Below are 17754 nucleotides of genomic sequence, written 5' to 3' on the forward strand. Positions count from 1 at the left end.
CTCCGTCACCACCACCTCCGGATCCAACCCGTCTTCCGCCCTGTCCATGCGATTGTAGTGAACGTGCCGCGCCGCCCCAGCGCTCGAATCCAAGCTGCCCTGCACCGACTGGTGCACGTCGATGAGATGGACGAGCTGCCGGCGCACTCCCGGGTTGGCGCGTGCGATCTCCTCAATGACCTCCAGGACTTCGAGCGCGTTCGTCCGGGCGCGGAGCGGGCCGAACTCTTCCTCCGCCTTCTTCTCCTTGTCCTTCTCGCCTCCCTCCGCCTCCTTCTTCGCCTCATACTCCTCCACCGGGTCCGTCCACTCCGGCCCACCCTCCGACGCGACTCGCACGCGCTCGACGAGCCCCTCGAGTGCCGTCGCGAGCTGTGTGCCGTCGCGCAGGCGGCCCTGCGCGTGCAGCCGCGCGACCGTGTCCGCGAGCGCGTGCGCCACGGGGGATGTTGATGTGGTCGGTGCTTGGATCATCATAATGGATCGGTTTGCGTTTGGCCACATGCGTTGCGAAGCGTGCCAGATCTTCGACAGCAAAAAGTGTCTTAGAGGTACGATCAATATCCCCCAGCACGAGTTTCGTGAGCGTGGAGCTCTCTCTTTGCGCCTCACGGTACAAGAATTCAGCGCCATGACGGGCATTTGGGCAGAACGGGTGGCCAATCGCGGTGGTTATCGAACTTGAACAGGGTGATTACCCCACTGGCATCGCAGGCATGAGGCAAGAACAGAAAGTGACTATATAAATAATGTCCGAGTCGTAAGGTATCCGCTGCAACCCTCCGAACCACACCACCCGACCCCCACTCAGTCGTTGTACCGCAGCTGCGTCCGCTCCTCCTCGTCACCCTGCTGCATCTTGAACGGACGGGCGCCGACGGGCGCGTACCGGTCCCGCGCGCTCTGGCTGTGCGAGCGCATGCACATCGTGATTGTGAGGCCGAGGAGGACGACGCCGACGGCGAGGTTCGCGCCGAGGAGCGCGAGCGCGGTCGTGCCGTACTTCTTGCCCCAGCTGTCGGTGCTCCCTGACGAGGACGAGGTGGACTCGTCGAGGGCGCCGGCGACGGAGGCGGAGGAGGTGTCGGGGGAGGAGGCGGAAGAGGAGGCGGAGGCGTCGTACGAGTCGGCGAGCTTGACGAGCGTCGCGGGGTCGAGGGTGGGCGGGAGCAGTGCGAGGGCGGCGGTGCGGTTCGCGACGAACTCGGCGTGCATCGTGGAGCCGTCGGTGGTGGGGAGGAGCTGGACGAAGGGGCCTTGGCCGTCAAAGGTCGTGTTCGGTTGGTAGTTGCCGTAGTTGTACCTGTGGAGGGAAGGGACGGTCAGGTGATGGGCAGGTGGTGTGACGCCCAGGGATTGACGTACGAGGCGTATACGTTGCGGAGGAAAGCGTCCCCTAGGAGGAGGTCGAAGCCAACGAACTCAGTGGGGTCGAGGGCCAGTGCTTGGAATGAGCCAAAGCATCCCGTGAGGTTGCCGGAGGGGAAGGTAAAAGCCTGGGTGTACGTCAGGTCGAGCGGGTGCACCGGAATGCCCTGGCCGCTAGCGAAGCTTCGTCAGCCCCTAATTCACAACGTACAGCTTGGAGAGGACGACACACCCAAAAGTGAACACCACGGTCGGCGCCGCGTCACAAGGCACTACCCAATAGGGTTCGGAGTAAACCGCGCCCGGGATAGACTCGTAGATCGCGTTCATAACAGCAATCGGTATTTGCGGTAAGGAGGCGCCGGTGTCGAATGCTGCAGCGACCTTCCCTGTGGGAACTCCAGGTACTCGCGAGGCGTTGAAGGTGAACGGCGTGCCATTGACCGTCATGCCGTCCAAGGCAAGGCTCCAGTGCTGAGAACTGAGGCTTGGGAGCATCGGAGCTGACGTGATGTTCTGGAAGGCATCGTCGTGTTGGGAGATCAGGAATACACCTTCGGCAAAGTTGTTAGGATCTGGGGACACTGCCCGCGCGAGCTGCACATCGAAGAAGTTGGGGGTCGTAGGGTCGAGCGCAAAGAGGTTGGTGATCGGCGAGCGCGCGAGAGCATTGGCCGCTTCCGTGCCCCAGTTTTCTTGCACGACACGGTAAACGGCCACAGCGTCAAACGACATGCCAAGCATGCCGTCGAACGTGGAAGGCATGTCCTTGATCTCGACGGCGTTTACGAAAGCTGGGGTCGTGGTGAGGATAGCAGCGCAGGGCCGACAAAGAGCTTATGCACTCACCTTGGCCGGGAACGGAAAAGTCGCCGATAGTCATATCGGCAAACGAAAGCCAACCCGATGTGCTGCCCTGCCCATAAAAACTTGTGATGTTGAGATCGGTTGTATTGGTGAACTGCAAGTTGCGCCCGGTGGTGTTCAACCAGAGGTCGCTTGATCCGGTATCGAGTTGGACAACGAAGGCTAAGGACGCGTGTAAGGATGATGGTGTAAACGGAGCGGAGATGACCGTCTTGTGTCTCACCTTCACCACCGAGGGTAATATTGACGGTGTACTGGGGTAAGAATAAACGATCAGAAGGTGAACAATAGTAACACGACTTGATGCCGCTCACCATGTTGTTGTCGTTGGTGGAGATTACATCGCCCATGGAGGTGGCGGAGGTGGCGACATATCCTGCGGCAGAAGTGGAGATACGGAAGCCTGAGGAAGCAGCGTGGACGGTGTTCGCGTAAAGAAAAACGGAGAGTAGAACATTGAAAGTCAGCATGAATAAGGAAGAAAATGTAGGGTGGGGGAAGACGAGGGACACTGGAGCTGCTGTTCATATACCTTGGCGTCATTGTGACCGATCCATCGACATCAACAAACGCGGCAACCGAAGGTTCGGAGACAAGCTCTCCCGGAGTCCCTCAGGCGTGGCTGGGCTTCAAACCGCGATATGTATAGAGCAGTGAGCCCACGTCCGATCGGAGCCATAGCCTATCGGGGGCGTAGGTGTACTAAGGGGCATGAACGATCGGGTAGGACGGCGGAGACGGATGACGGCCAGCCTTCTCTACTTAGGCGTAAGGCATGAACGGTCGGGTAGGACGGAAGAGACAGACGACGGCCACTGGCGAGCCGTACCCTGCGCACTGCCACCTGTGCACCGCCTGTGTGCACGTGTTCGTAAATGCGGACGTGTCTGATTTTGCAAGTTTAACTTCTCGCTCTCGGCGGGGTAAAGCCTGACAACCAAGGGAAGTCGACTGGTGAAGCTTCAAGTTCCGCAGGAGCGACAGAAGTTACAGACGCCTGCATGCGACACACGTTGGCAGGCTGCCCGGTGCGCGCACACGGCGAGGACTTGAAGAATCAAGATGGCCACGCCAGCGCTGCGTGTGTGCCCTGCGCTGCCCCGCGGGTGTCACGGCTGGCGATCCCCGAACTCCGGGCTGGAGGCAGCGCTGGCAATCAAGCCTATCCCCTTTTAGAACACGTCCAGGCCGGACAACCCGACTACGACGCAAGAAAGATGCAGGGTTTGACGGTAAGTACTACCCGGTTCAAGGTGGTATAAGTAGTACGGAGGAGCGTGCTTGTCGGTTTTTCTAGACACAACATTCTAAGTGTGGCTCGGAGGGCCGTAAGGCCTACATGGTGTCCCTACATAAAGCTTAGAGCCCTCTTGAGAGGACTCACGAAACTGTCTCTGAACAGTTGATTACTTATCATACCCATCGCAATCGCACAACGAGCACGAGTGCGCGACAGTGGGCCGACTCCAAGCTCCTCGTCGTCTCCTTCAACATGCCTGCCTCCGCCGACGCGTCCCAGGTGCCCGCGACCTGGGCGCTGAACGCCCAGGTGAACTTTTTTTGAAACACGGATGACGTTATGGACTCAGTTGGAAGCGCCGCCGGGAACTTTCCCATTCGGATACTTATGTATTCCCGCCGCGACGCCTCATACACGTCCTTGACTCTGCCGTGTGTGCAGCCCGCTAGCCTGACCATGACTCTTCCCTCTGTATTGCATTCACGAACAAAAACGCGCAGGGTGGGACCCACGTTGCAAGCCAGACGATGCTCTGCTCCCTCCTTTCCGGCACTTCTGAACACCGACACCGAGGATGCGTCAGTCATGTCGTAAACCCCGGCGCCCTCTTCCACTCCAGTGTAAACCTCACGATGCAAGTATCCAACCTGCACGTCCTCCAGCGCGTCCGCCCCCCGATAGAAAGCGTCAATGTCGACGACGACTATCCCATGCTCGACGTCAGGGTCCCCTGCATCTGCCTGTGCGAGCTTAAAGTCGCCGTGGAGGCTCGACCCGAGCGCCTCGAACACGAGCGTAGTAGCATCGGCGAGAGGGAGCTCAACTGTCGCTTGCGCGTGGAATTCGCCCTGGAAGAGCTCAGGGGAAGGGCCCAGGGTACGGGAATGGTGTGCGAAGGCAGAGAGTCGTTGCTCATGTCGACACGGAATATTTACTGTTGGGTTGAATGTAGTTGGATGGATCACGCTGAAGGATGTTGAATCTGAGTCGACGTAGGGGATCACGAGAGAATAGAGGAAGTTCAGACCCCTATTCATATGTGGGCTCGCACGACTGACGGCGCAGCAGAACCTTCGCTGTGGTGACTCGCAGTAAGTCCTCGAAATGTCTAGACAAGGCACATCATGTGCACACATATTAAATAGTGATCGCGGTCCAAGTTTCAAGAATGGGTATACGAGAGGTTCGAGTGCACTGAAGAACGTAGTTACAAGTATAAATCACATCGGTGTAGCTATTCTACATCGTGTCGTCGCCGAAGGGGTCGAAGGGCCACCAAAGTACCACTTCAACGCGCTCTTGCCCTTCGCCGTATCCTCCTCCGTCACCACCACCTCCGGGTCCAACCCGCCTTCCGCCCTATCCACACGATTATAGTGAACGTTCCGCGCGGCCCCAGCGCTCGAATCCAAGCTGCCCTGCACCGACTGGTGCACGTCGATGAGATGGATGAGCTGCCGGCGCATTCCCGGCTTGGCGCGCGCGATCTCTTCGATGACCTCCAGGACCTCGAGCTCGTTCGTCCGGGCGCAGAGCGGGCCGAACTCTCCCTCCGCCTTTTCTCCTCGTCCTCGCCGTCCTCCGCTCCTTCTTCGTCTTGACTCCTCCACCGGATCTGTCCACTCCGGCCCACCCTCCGACGCTGTCCGCACGCGCTGACGAGCCCCTCGAGCGCCGTCGCGAGCTGCGTGCCGTCGCGCAGGCGGCCCTGCGCGTGCAGCCGCGCGACCGTGTCTGCGAGCGCCTGCGCGTCCTCGCGCGACGGCGGTTTGCCGCGGCGGTGCTTGAACTGGTCGATGCTGTTGTTGAGCGTCCCAAGGCGGCCGACGTTGCGAGCCAAGCCGTTCGCGGCGGACTCGAGCCAGTGCGTGACCGCGGTCTCGTACGCCGTGTTCCCGACGCCGTCCTCTGCGGTGACCATCTCGTCGGGCCCAGCCTCGGCGAGCAGGCGCGTGAGGTCCGGGTGGCGCTCGTGGACTGCGATGTGGAAGGCCGTGCGGCCCTTGCGGTCCCGAAGGAGGAACATTGGGGCCTTGGATTGGAGGAGGAGCTTGACAGAAGCCAGACTGTGATCCTTGACGCGAGGTGGAGAGGCTAAGCAGAGCAAGCAGAGTGAGAGTTGGACTAGCGATGAGAGCGAAGAGGGATCTTACAGCGTTCAGGGCACCCTTGGACTGCTGAAGCATCATGCTGGTAACCACGTCCTCTGGTAGCGTCGACAAGATATGCTTGAGCAGCCTGAGACGCTCGGGGACAGAGTGATTGCCCGTCACGAGAAGATGACATATGTTCCATCTGGAAGTGAAGTATGAACATGCTAAGCAGGTTGAACGAAACAAGGCTGGTGCATACCCTCGGCAGTCTGTTTCAGTAGGAGAAACTCCCTTCGAAAGCAGGTAGTCAAACAGCTCAGGGGAGCTGCCAAAGGTGGCCGCGACACTGAGGTGGTTGAACCCGACGTAATGAATGCTGTGTCGCACTTGGTGAGCATGGGAAGGCAAACAAAAACGTGCATCATACCGAGTCATGAGCATGCTCTGAATCTGAGCTGGGCGCAAGTCCACGAGCATCTTCAGGATGTCCAATTGATTGCCCATCACCGCGGTGGTGACCGCGGACTCATTGAGCGCGTTGGTGCTCCACCCCAATTTCTGCGGGAGCTGGTCGCCTATGCGGCGAATACACTGGGCCCGAGCGTCGTTGTGAGTGGCTGCGTAGTAGCGGTACGCCTCGACCGGACGCTCTGTAGCCAGGTAGCGCACGCAACCCGCAGCGCCTTCGTGCGCAGCGCGCCATAGGTGGATGAAGTCATAGCTCGCGCCGTAGCTAACCGGCGCGTCCGGGTCAGTCTTCGCGACCAGGTCCTTGCGCTTCTTGCCGTGCACGTTCAGGCCGAGGTACATCTTCCGCTTGGAGGACGGTTTCTTGCCGTCTGCGATGGTTTCGTTTTCGTCGTCGTCGTCGTCGACGGGCACGTCTATTCCTGCGCCGAAGCGTCGAATGATCTCGTCGAGCATTTCCGGACGATCGTGGATGATGGCTGTCGCGAGGGGCACGATGTCCATGTTGACCTCTCCCGGTAGAGACTTGAACAGGTCGGCGATTTGGACAAAGGCCTCGAAGTCGTTTTCCACGATCGCCTTGGTGATGAGATTTGCATGCATCTTGCGCCTCGCTTTCGGGTCTTCATACCAGTGTGTCTCATTCAGCATGCTATCGGGCGAGAAGGCGACCTTGATCTCCGAAGGACGCCGGGCGAGGTCGATGAAATTGACTGGGTCCGGCTTGTCCTCGTCGTCGTCCATGTCATCATCGTCAGAATCGTCGGACTCGGACTCGTTGTCTATGGAAATCGAGTTAGTCATACCATCCACTTGAGCGAGACTGGATATTTCCTACCCAAGGATATCTTTGGCAGCTTGAACCTCGGCGCTTGTGCATCTTTCGGCTTGTACTGCGCCAATGCGACGGCCAAGATCACGCGAGCAGTGGACCAATGGCGGTTCTCTACAGCAAGCGACAGAGGAGTGTGACCTGCGGAGAATGTCAGCATCTCAGTGTCCAAAAATAAAGCCAGCACAACTGACCCCAAGGAGCTTCACCGTATCGGGAGGAGATAGCAATGAGCGGCTTGGCAGGATCTACACGGTCTTTGGGGAGGCAAAGTTCTTCAATCTTCGCGTCGTCGCCATCCACGCAGGCCTGGAATAAGGCCTCGTACGAGGCGACTAGGTGCGTAGGAACTTCCGTGTGGTTTGAAGAGTCGCCTTGTGCCATGAAGAAGCGTAAAGTGACGGGGGGCGAGTAAGGGCGGGAAAGGTAATTGTAATAGTCGAAGTAGTTCGTGTTCTTCTCCCTTTGCGCATCTTCGTCGTCGGGGTGAAGCTCCAGCCACGTCTTCGCTCCGTTCTCAACCAGGACTTTCTCGACCTCCTCGTACCACGCCAACGCGCGACGCAGGCGGATCACCTGGAACTGGGGGGCGCGATCCTGGGTCGCACATCGGGCGGCATCCTCCTTTTCCTCGGCCTCGTGCAGCGCCAGCATCCTTCGCCCGAGCTCGCCCTTCCAGTCATTCATCTCGGCAAGCCTCCCGAACTCCTGGATCGCGAGCGGCGCACTGTTCTCAGCGAGGAACTTTTCTGTCTCGGCGATGAACCGCTTCGCAATATCGCACAGGTCGCGGATCACGTCGAGGAGGGACTTGTGGTCTTTCGGCTGTGTATGATTGTAATACGCGCGCTGAACGCCCTTGTTGAAGTCTGCGCCGATGTCGATGAGGAACTCGTAGTCCTCGCCACGCCGCGCGAGGGCCGACTCGAGCGGCCACGGGATGTGACAGGACCACTTGGTGTCTTGGTTGTATAGGTTCTTTCTGAATGTTGGGTGAGCACATATCCCTCTACTACGCGAGCGGCAAACTCACCTCATCGATTTAGCGTTGCTGTACATCTCCTCTGTGAACGAGACCTTGGCGCCGTGGGCGAGCAGGATCGCCATGGTGGCGAAATCACCGTTTCCGAGGGCGCTGAGAATGGGGAAGACCATGTTGCTGGTGGCCTCGACGTAAGGAGAGTCTATGACGGCCTTGGCGTTCGGATCGTGGCAAGGAGAGACTCCACGAGCTTGGGTTTCTTCGCGCAGACGACACGGTGGAAAAGCGTGTACAGGTTGTCGTCGGCCTGGGAAGATGATGCGCCCGCCGCAACGAGCTTCCGCAGGATCTCGCTGGCGACGTCCTGGTCCCGGGTGATTGTCGTAAGCGTGAGCGGGTGGAATGCGGGGCCTTGGCCGCTGGCCTGAGTGATGATAGTCGCGTCGGCACCGCCGGCGAGGAGCGCGTCGACGGCACTCAGCGCGCCGAAGCTGACGGCGTGCTGGAGCGGGGTGAAGCCTCTGTCCCAGTCCGTGGCGTCAATCTCGAAAACGTCCGGTACGTCCTCCTCGTCTTCGGGCAATTGGTCGGTGTCCACCTGGGGTTCCTTCGGCGCGCTCTTCTCCTCGTCGCCTTCGGAAGACCAGTCGTCCTCGCTGCTGTCCTTCTCCGACTCGTCATCCTCATCATTCTCTTCCTCGTCGACGTCCATCTCGTCCTCGGCGCGCTCTTCAGCAGCGTCCTTCGAAGCCTTCTTCGCAGCGTCCTTCGCCTCTTCCTTGGCCTTCTCATCGTTGACCGCACTACGCTCGAGCAACTTGTGGATAACGCGCGGCAAGTCGAGTTGTGCCGCGAGGTGCAGCGCCGTGCGCCCGTCTACGATGCGGCACGTCATGCGTGCGCCAGCGTCGATCAGGTCGCACGCAATGTCTTGCTCCTTGGCGAGGACCGCGACCTGAAGCGCCGTGCGCCCGACGTGGTCGCGCCGGTCGATGTCGAAGCCATCCTGGGCGACCAGGCGCGCGGCCGTGTCACGGTCGCCGGCGACAATCGCGTTGAAGAGCTTCTCGGTGGCTCCCAGGTAAGCCTGTTCCGCCCACTCGCCCTCGTCGATCGGGTTGAAGCTCCCGGACATGCTCTGTCGCCCGGGGTCCTCTTCGATGAACCTGTGAAGCGCATGTTAGGTTACTTGGACGTACGACAAGTGTGGCCGACTTACTGAATGCGGCCGCGGACGTAGGACTTGTCTTCCTCCTCCTGCAGGGCCTTTTCTTCGTCATCTTCCGGTTCAGGACAGAACTGCGAACGGGATCAGCAAGTGGTGCAGTGGTAAGAAGGCTATTTACCTCGCAGCAATCCTCGAGACACTCAGCGAGGGTTCCAAAGTACGCCGGGTGTCGGTGCAGACGGCGATCCTTGTTCTTCGGATTGTACGGCGCTGTGCGGGATGAGGATCGTATCGCATCCAAGTATGGACGAGGTTAACGCACAGTTCATGCTCAAATCGGTCTGGAACACCAGCTTCTCGATCCGGCGAGCATCCCAGCCAGCGCCGTATGGGATGTGGAGCGACACGGTGTCGTAGTCGTTCATCTCGATGCCTCCAATGTCGGTGTTCGCCTTTAGGTCGCCCTTCAACTTCCTGATCATGTGCCTGTGGGAGAAACTCGTATCCGGCCTCGATCGCAGTCGGCGTCTGTCTGAGAGGTAGCGTTGGCGAGTGTCGCTATCAATGAGCTTCTCCAGCACGAGCAGGCGCGCGAGCCCTTGTACCCGCTGAATAGAACGCTCAAAAAGCTAGGAATCATGCGAGTGAGCGGAAGAAAGCCCCTTAATGGTCATAAGGGCGTACCGTGGGATCGGCGTCCTCGCGCTTGAGCGACGGCACGTACACCTCGAAGTCGCGCATTGAGTACTTCGTCAGCCGCACCTCGTACGACGGCGACCGCCGCGTCATGTCCACGGTGTTGCACTGCCGCATCATCGCGACCAGCGCCCGCGGGTTCGCCCACACCCGCGCCCCGTCATACGCACAGCACGGCGCGTCCACGTCGAACCCGGCCAGGATCTCTGCCGGCGAGCTGTACAGGCGCAGGACGATCTGCACCGACCGGTACGGGTACTGCGAGTGGATCGAGACCGTGTGCTTCGTCCGCACGCACGTCACGTCCCACGGCACCGAGTCGCGCACGGCCTCGTAGATCGCTTGCATCTTCTTCTCTGCCTCCGCGGGTGTCAGGCCATAGAGGAAAAGGTCGACGTCCGACATCGGGAACGCGACGTTGTGGTAGTGCTTGCGCAGCGCGCGCCGCGACGCCTCGGCGGACGCCGGCAGCGGGGCGAGGCAGGCCTGGACGGCGCCCCCGGCGGCGACGACATTGCTCCAGTCGGTGAGCTGTGAGAGCGAGCCTTCGGTGAAGACCGCCCAGTTCTTCTTGAACGCGTCGAGCGTCGGGACGGTTGCGGGCGCGCCTTCTCCACGGCGCCGCTCGGCGGGTAGGTGGTGAATGAAGTGGGTAGCGAGGTCTGCATCATCGGCGACGACGCGGGCGCGGGTGGTGCGTATGTCGTCCGGTGCGTCGAAGATGTCGACGAGCCCGACGTGAGGATCGTTGAGGCGGACGTTGCTCCGATCGGTGGCCCACAATTTGCGAAGTTCGGCCTCGTCTTCAATCGAGGGCTGAAGGACCTGAGACAGGAGGGGCGCGGCCCCAGGTCCTGGGGGAAGCTTCTGTACTCGGGTGATGAAAGCCTGCGCTTCGGGGGGTTGAGGCATGGCGCAGAGATGGGGGTTAGATGTCAAGTATTGGGACGAAGTCGTCGACGGTGAGGTCGACGGTTGGAGACATCGAGGGTTGCCACGTCGAGTCTAGCTTTATAGCCCTTCGCGCTGCGCATTGGAATATTTGAATCAGCGATATGGGGTGCGCGGTGTAGGTCTTGTGGCGGCTGTCGGCTCGAGTCTCGTGTGCGCCGGGAACGTCCTGATGAGTCGATCGCCCCTAGGATGACTCGGAGAAGGACAGGAGATGCGGTCAAGTGCGGGATGCGTGTGTGCCGCCTTGAAGCGCCGCCGGGAAATACCCCATTTGGATATTCCCGCCGCGGCGCCTCCTGCACGTGCTTGATGCCGTGTGTACAGCCTGCTGCCCTGACCAAGACTCTTCCCTGTATTGCATCCACGAACAGAAACGCGCGGGGTGGGGGCCACGTTGCAAGTCAGACGATGCTCTGCTCCCTCTTTGCCGGCGCTTCTACGACTTCATCGGCCGACGGCGGCGAGGCTCAAACCCACACTTACCAGTACCTTCAACTTGGAGGTAGCAGTTACTTCAGGGGATGACCGACGAGCAAGCCAAGGGGATACCGCAGCATACAAATCGTTTCATTCGTGACCTTACATATCGAATCTCATGACATAACATAAACTACAACCTGGGCTGGACGCCCAAAATCTACAAATACACAAAGCGAGCTTATCCGCCCGCAACCCCACCCAGACATCCTGGAGCACTGGCTCTGAGGCGCTCAGCACGCGATCGTGCCGAGGTAGATCCCGCCGTACGGCCCGAGGTGGTCGAGGATGTTGCTGACGAAGATGTTCGGCACCGTCGAGATCGTGCACGCGTCGCTCGACGCGTTGTCGTCCGGGCTGCACGCGTACGCCTGCCCGTTCGAGTCGAGGATGTGGATCTCCCCGTGCACGTGCTGGAAGCCGAGCCCGCGCCCGGGCACGATCGGGATCGGGTCGTGGTCGTGGTTGATGCGCACGAAGTCGGCGACCTTGCCGTCGAAGAAGGACGCGTACGCGGGGTTGCCCACGCGCGGCGTGCCGTAGGTCACGGACTTGACGTGGATCGAGGAGGGGAGGTTGAGGGTCATGTGGAGTGCCGCGATCTCGGCCAGTGCGCCGCCGAGCGAGTGGCCGACCTGGAGGTACGAGACGGGCTCGAATCAAACATGATAGAGGCCAACCAGAGCACAAAGACACGTACGGTGATAACAGTTGTCGCGCCCTTGGCGCTGATGAGGCGCTTCGTCTCCTTCAGGATGACCGCAGCTGCCTTTGCATGCTGGTCAGCGAAGCCTCCATGCACTTGGACGGAAGAAGGGACGCCCGGGAAGAGGGAGGAGTCGAACGGTTGCTGGAAGAAGTCGAGGTCCGTGAGGTCTGCGAGCCTGAGCACACGTGAAAACGTTAGCGGCCGGGACACAAGCGAGAATGAATACAAGGAAAAGAGACGCACAATTGTGTGGGATCGGTGCCTTGGTAGGAAACAATCACCGCGTTTTGGTCAGGCCAGTACCCGACGTAGTCTGCGGTCACGCGGTCAGCGACAAGTCCGCGACATGTGAAAACGCACTACAGGAAAAGGGACATACAGAACTGGACCGCATTGCCGTCGCCCCCGGTGAGCGTGGGCTGGAAGGTCGGGTTGGCCCTGCATGCGGCTGTGAGACGAGCGTTGGCGTCAGCGCGTGCGTATGACGAAGCGAGCAGGACGGACCACCACACGACCACGTCCCCGTGCCGTCGCAGTAGGCCGCGCGCGCGAACTGGGTGAACGGCTTGTAGCTCGACATCTGCGCCGCCGATACCAACGACGCAGTATCTGCGCGGGTCTCGAGATCCGACACAGGAGCTGGAGCCAGTGGAGCGGGGGCCGGGACGGGGAAGGGGACTGCGGCGACGCGGAGCGCCAGGAGCGCGCTGCCGAGGAGGGTGTTCAGGGTGAAGTGCATCGTGCAAGTCGTCGAGTCGAAGCCCGTGTCGGTACTTGGAGGGATATGAAGCCGAAGACGGGGACGGCAACGACGAGCAGGCCGGAGGGGGAGCGACTCGAGGAGGCGAGCGACAACTAGCTATGTCGCCCTACGCTGAATCTTATATCGACGCTGGATCCCGGTGTCGCCAGTCCACATGTGTCGGCGCGGGTGGGGCATCGCGATTCACGGTGCGAAACCCAGGTGTAGATCGGGTACCAGAACAGGATACCTGAAGGTGACAATGCAGCATCCGGTCATGGGAACGACCATCGTCCACGCGTCCCCCGCATCCCCGCACTGATCGCGGGGGATCACGGTAGACACGCCATATGCTGCTGCAGGTACGAACATGAAAGGACCGTTCGCGTGACCGAGGGCGCTGTTCGCGTGACTGAGGTGTTGAGCTCACGGGAGATGGACGTTTGTCAGAGTTGGATTTCCGGAGACGTCGCAGAAAGCGAATTGTCTTGGCACGCGGATGGCGGATCGAGGATGATTGGCTGTGTGCGTTGAGTGTGCGTCTCTATAGGGGCAGCGTGCTACTGGCATGTCTTGTGGCAGGCGGACCGACGCAAGCCAAACCAGACATAATTACATATTTATGCCCAGTACGCTGTCGAAATTGGGCACGTCATGAGCTCAGAGAGAACAAAAACACGAAGGGATCGATGAAAAACGAACTCAACAAATAGGTGTTCGCCAGAGGCTCGCCATGCGGCGGACCGCCAAGGCCAAGACGCCGAGTCGCTCGAGATCAATATATCATGTGCTGGCGCGATAAGTTGGTGGGAAGCAGGATAGAGAACTGTCTGGCACCAGATGGCCGAACACTCGACGACTGTGGGTGCAGGGATTCCATCGTATGATCAGTGCCTTACACGCAAGCGGTGGGTTGACGCTGTTGACGAGGGCCAGGGGAGGATTCGATGCGCGCTGATAAGTTGAATAACTCCGTGCCGTGATCCGAGACCACTGTCCTCTCGTACCAGATCACGGCCCGTCGGAATGCCTTGGCTCGGGCCGGATTTTGTGTCTTGTCCGCTCTGCACCACCCCCACCACCGCCTAAAGTGCAATAGAGAGCGGGTGGGAGTGGGACTGTTCATTAAGAAAGTAAGCGGACCATCTGGATGATCAACATTTCCACGTACAGCAACCTATTAAATCATAGATCAGTACTCACAGCAACGTGTGACATACTCTCCGCACCTGAAATTGCGAAATAGCCTACAAGGTCAAAGGACTTCGGTCTGCACTGGCGCACTGTACCAGTCTTTGCCTGTTTCAGGGGTTTGTACCTTTGCCCTCAGGAGAGACTCGTCCAGTATGTCATATGTCATTCGGGGAGAAGCTATGATACACCCCCCTGTAGAAAAGAAACGCGACATTAGCTGGACCCACCACAACGAGGAAAGCGATGAGCCAACGCACCGCCTCAAGAACCTCCCATGGCACCCCTCCCTTCAAAGACATCCCGAAACGTCTCAAACGTCTCCCTCCCCAATATCGCAAACACCACGTTCTCAAACGACCGCCCGAAACGCGCGCCGTCGCCGACCAGCAGGTCCGCCCATATCCCCGCGACCGTCCCCACGTCGTTCCGGAACACGCCCGTCCCGAACGAGCCGAGCACGACGTGCCGCACCCCCGCGCGCTCGAGCAAGTGCAGCACGCGCGCCATCCGCTCGCGCATCACCGCCGCGATGCGCGCCTCCATCCCCGCCGCGCCCGCCGCGCCGCCCGCGACGGCGGTGCGGCCCCAGAGCGAGCCGCGGACGGCGCCCGCGTTGACCGCCGCGCTCGTGACGACGTCCGCCTGGAGGGGCGGGAGCCAGCGCCCGGCGTCGTCGCGGAAGAAGGCGACGCGCGGGGAGAAGACGGTCGCGTGCGTGTAGAACCCGCCCTTCTGGTCGCGGTTGTGGAGCGTGTAGAAGGCCTGGGCGGTGCGCGTCATGAGGGTGGGGTGGAGGTTGGAGGCGCGGGCGAGGGACTCTTCTTGCGCTTGCGCGCCGGAGAGGAAGCCGCCGCCGGGCTTGCGCGCGGAGGCGAAGTTGAGGATGCCGATGCGAGACGAGTTGGTGGCTGAAGCGTCGGGGGGAGATGATGGGTTTGTGGAGGAATGGAGGGCGGAGTGGAGAATGCGGGCTCCTTCGAGTGTCGATACTTCAAGGATGGAAACGTTGGTGTGGGCGGCGGGATGGGGTGGGGTGGCCGAGGACCACTGAGATAGCATGGAATCGGGAGCGTAGTACTCGGTATGCTGCTTGGAGCGACTGGTGAGTGTACGGAGGTCGTACTTGACGCCTTCTAAGGTATAGGAGCCTTTCTCGATTGCTTCTAGCGTGTCTTGTGCGAATTGTTTAAGCTTCGTGCGACGGTCGCCCATGATTGGTCTTGGCTGTCGCGGAGAGGACGGAAGTGTGGCAGACTGTGGATAAGTAGTATCAATGCCCGATGAGTCAAGACTCAACGCGCCACACTGGGCAGAAGCTCACCGCCGGACCCGTGAATGTGTGGCGTTTGAGGAGTCACTGGAAGGCTGACTTGCTAGGCTTCGAATACAGACTATATTGAGCTGGCTCAAGGCGACGCACAAAGCGTTGTGTCGCCGAGTAGAGTAGTACCACAACTTGCCTGCACTGTTAGCTTATTACAGTACTGTATATATAGTGCGCCTGCCACGTCACTATTTGAATGGGGTTGAGTCTGCTACCCCAGACCAAATAGTGAGAGCTATGGCCTCCCTATGTAAGACAGGTGAAAAACGTTGAGACGCAACAGAGACAAGCGAATTCGAGTCGGCGCCGAGTTTGGCTCGAGTGTGGCTCGAGTGGTACCTGGGAATTTCGATTCAATTGATGTTCGAGGCACCGGCGCTTGATGCCAGGGCGGGCGCCGCCGAGCAGCTGGCTGTGCGGACATTTAAATATTCACCCCATTCGCCCTCACGCCGACGTGAATCACAGAATGCGACTGATCAATTAAATACTCGGGATCGACGTCGCGACAAACGCGTTGAAGTTGTACGTGCGCGGCCTCGCCTGCACCCTGAACCCAGCCCTCTCAGGCGCGCATTCTGCGACCACCCTGCCGTCCCGGATCATCGTCGCCTTCATGCTCTCGCGCGCGACCAGCGGATGCGACAGCTTCGTCAATCCCTCCCTTACTGGGTACGAGCGCTCCGCCGCCGCCTCCCCCTCCAAGTCCGACGTCGCGAGTCGTACTTCTGCAGGCGCTGTCGCGAGCACCACCACCCAGAATTTGTCGTCGGTCTGTTCGGAGTCCCGCACTGCGGTGAGCCGACCGCGGTGCACTGGTTGTCGGGGAGCACTCACCAGCTGCCATTTTTCAGGACGCCCTGCTTCGTCGTGGGTTGCGTCCGCGTGCTTGAGATGTGGGCGCGCCCACATGTATATCTCGTCGCGCTCGACAGTGGGGTACGTGCCGGTCTTGAACGCGCGCGCGAAGGAGCGGGTGAGGTGCAGCCATGCCGTGTGCGGGAAGCCATCGACCCATGATTCCGATTTCGGCTGCGCGCCCTTGATGGGGCCGATGTAATGCGACTCTCCGAAGTCTGTCGTAGGTCCTTCCGAGTCAGCCGTAGCAAGGGTGAAACAGGGGTTGTGGGGTGTACCGTTCCATGAAACAATCTGCACAATGTCGACTGTATCACGCGCGGCAACAAGCTGCTCCCAGCGGCGGACGTAGAGCCAATCGTCCCCGCGGTAGATCCAGTTCTTGTTCCACGAGTTTTCGCCATAATGCTGTACAGAATGAGGTGAGTATCCGGCGAAGATGGAAAGAAGATAAGCGCACCGTGAAAAACCAAGGAGAGACGGCTGCCATGAAGGTGCGGCCGCCGAGATGATGTATGTGATGACGATCTGTATCAAGCTCAGGTAGCTCTACATCTCGTCGTGGAGAGTCGGGTGTCAAGTGAATTGGCCAGCCGCCATTCCACTGTAGCATTGCACTATGAACAACTATACGCGTGTTAATTTGAGCGAGAACGTACATTGAAGTAGCCGTCCATGGAGTGGATGTGCGGATAACGCCGAGGGTCTATGAAGAAAGATGGTATGAAGTGGATCTAAAAAAGCGTCAGTGAAAGAGTATGCCAAGTATCGCACGAGCCATACGGGTGCTACGTCTTCCAATGTCCGCTTTACGTGTGTCCAGGCTGCATCAAGATCTGCGCACCCAAAGAGACACTGTTGCCCCGCGAACGTAGATACCACAGGTTTTCCATTGTATCGGAGTTGGTGTGAGTGACGTGCAAAGGCCTCAAAATACGAGCGCAACAGGAGCACGTCGTCTTCGACCTGTCCGGGAATTGCGCTGTGGATGGAACGGATCAATGAGTCAGATCGGAGCAAGGCATCGCGTACTTACTTCATGTCAAAGCTCAAAAATAGCTTGAAGGGCAATCCAGACAGCCGCGCCGCCTGAAAGCAGTTATCCACCGATTGCTTCTGCCACCCCTCAGGCCCGACATTGAGAGCGAACGCGTCACTACGCATACCCACGTCAGTAGCTTAGGTCTCGTGCGGCAATACATGGACTCACATTTCATGCCGGTAAGCGAGAGATATATTTTCGATCCAGTCATCGACTGTGTAAGGCTAAGGGACACCGACCGTAACAGAGGAACGTTGGGCGTCATTGGAGTCTAGTGGTTCGCGACGCACATGAGTGTTCCCAACCATAAAGCTGGGGTAGAGTGCATGTTTCAGTTATGAAAGACTCGACACGATGTTTCAATGTCATTACTGTGCGACTACGACTTTGAGGGAGTGTGGTTGACTTTGTGCCATGGCATCCATCTTCGGATGATTGTAAGCTGATGGTCCGGTTCTCAAGGTGCTTTTGGATGTCAAGCTAAAGCGTCAGAATGTGCAGAGACACGGATTCGTTCGAAGTTCGAAACAGGAAGACAAGTCACGCTCCGACCCATTTGCCGTTTCGATCGAGCGCCCAAGGGACTCCGCAATTAGCGCCTAACCGTCGGCTGGACTCTCAGACCGGTCGAAATAGCCCGGTCAGGTCAGGACCCAGGTCAGGGTCAGATTTTGGTCATTTACCGGACCGGACAATGTTGGACACAGCTCTCGGAGGTCTGATAACTGAACCGATGGAGG

The 17754-nt window shown here is 59.3% G+C and overlaps 6 protein-coding genes across 6 annotated transcripts; all 6 read right to left on the minus strand.

Annotated features, from left to right (window-relative positions):
* Positions 1 to 9: 9 nt before the first annotated feature.
* Positions 10 to 477, minus strand: BXZ73DRAFT_100479 (uncharacterized protein; the record flags this gene model as incomplete). The annotated part of the gene is made up of 1 exon (XM_048014585.1): positions 10 to 477. A coding segment is annotated over one exon (468 nt), but the record flags the coding sequence as incomplete, so codon positions are not given.
* A 330-nt stretch (positions 478 to 807) lies between these two features.
* BXZ73DRAFT_45523 (aspartic peptidase domain-containing protein) lies at positions 808 to 2552 on the minus strand (the record flags this gene model as incomplete). Its single annotated transcript, XM_048019526.1, has 5 exons — positions 808 to 1303; positions 1366 to 1542; positions 1601 to 2162; positions 2218 to 2397; positions 2459 to 2552. 5 exons carry the CDS (start codon positions 2550 to 2552, stop codon positions 808 to 810), a joined length of 1509 nt encoding a protein of 502 aa, XP_047878705.1.
* Positions 2553 to 3648: 1096 nt separating this feature from the next.
* Positions 3649 to 10626, minus strand: BXZ73DRAFT_89484 (uncharacterized protein; the record flags this gene model as incomplete). Its single annotated transcript, XM_048025294.1, has 14 exons — positions 3649 to 4583; positions 4719 to 4834; positions 5128 to 5549; positions 5629 to 5770; positions 5828 to 5944; positions 5996 to 6818; positions 6875 to 7009; positions 7063 to 7850; positions 7902 to 8062; positions 8098 to 9016; positions 9070 to 9149; positions 9197 to 9288; positions 9341 to 9647; positions 9703 to 10626. 14 exons carry the CDS (start codon positions 10624 to 10626, stop codon positions 3649 to 3651), a joined length of 5961 nt encoding a protein of 1986 aa, XP_047878706.1.
* Positions 10627 to 11378: 752 nt separating this feature from the next.
* On the minus strand, positions 11379 to 12593 carry BXZ73DRAFT_76804 (alpha/beta-hydrolase; the record flags this gene model as incomplete). The annotated part of the gene is made up of 5 exons (XM_048022511.1): positions 11379 to 11780; positions 11846 to 12029; positions 12098 to 12167; positions 12234 to 12302; positions 12359 to 12593. The coding sequence occupies 5 exons, from the start codon at positions 12591 to 12593 to the stop codon at positions 11379 to 11381; spliced, it is 960 nt and encodes a 319-aa protein (XP_047878707.1).
* A 1458-nt stretch (positions 12594 to 14051) lies between these two features.
* Positions 14052 to 15002, minus strand: BXZ73DRAFT_45531 (uncharacterized protein; the record flags this gene model as incomplete). Its single annotated transcript, XM_048019527.1, has 1 exon — positions 14052 to 15002. One exon carries the CDS (start codon positions 15000 to 15002, stop codon positions 14052 to 14054), a length of 951 nt encoding a protein of 316 aa, XP_047878708.1.
* A 595-nt stretch (positions 15003 to 15597) lies between these two features.
* Positions 15598 to 17322, minus strand: BXZ73DRAFT_100483 (glycoside hydrolase family 71 protein; the record flags this gene model as incomplete). Its single annotated transcript, XM_048014586.1, has 9 exons — positions 15598 to 15888; positions 15952 to 16190; positions 16251 to 16380; positions 16433 to 16576; positions 16632 to 16706; positions 16756 to 16954; positions 17009 to 17128; positions 17183 to 17238; positions 17305 to 17322. The coding sequence occupies 9 exons, from the start codon at positions 17320 to 17322 to the stop codon at positions 15598 to 15600; spliced, it is 1272 nt and encodes a 423-aa protein (XP_047878709.1).
* Positions 17323 to 17754: the final 432 nt, after the last annotated feature.

This window comes from Epithele typhae, assembly GCF_022376455.1.
Source record: "Epithele typhae strain CBS 203.58 chromosome Unknown BXZ73scaffold_18, whole genome shotgun sequence".
NCBI lineage: Eukaryota > Fungi > Basidiomycota > Agaricomycetes > Polyporales > Epitheliaceae > Epithele > Epithele typhae.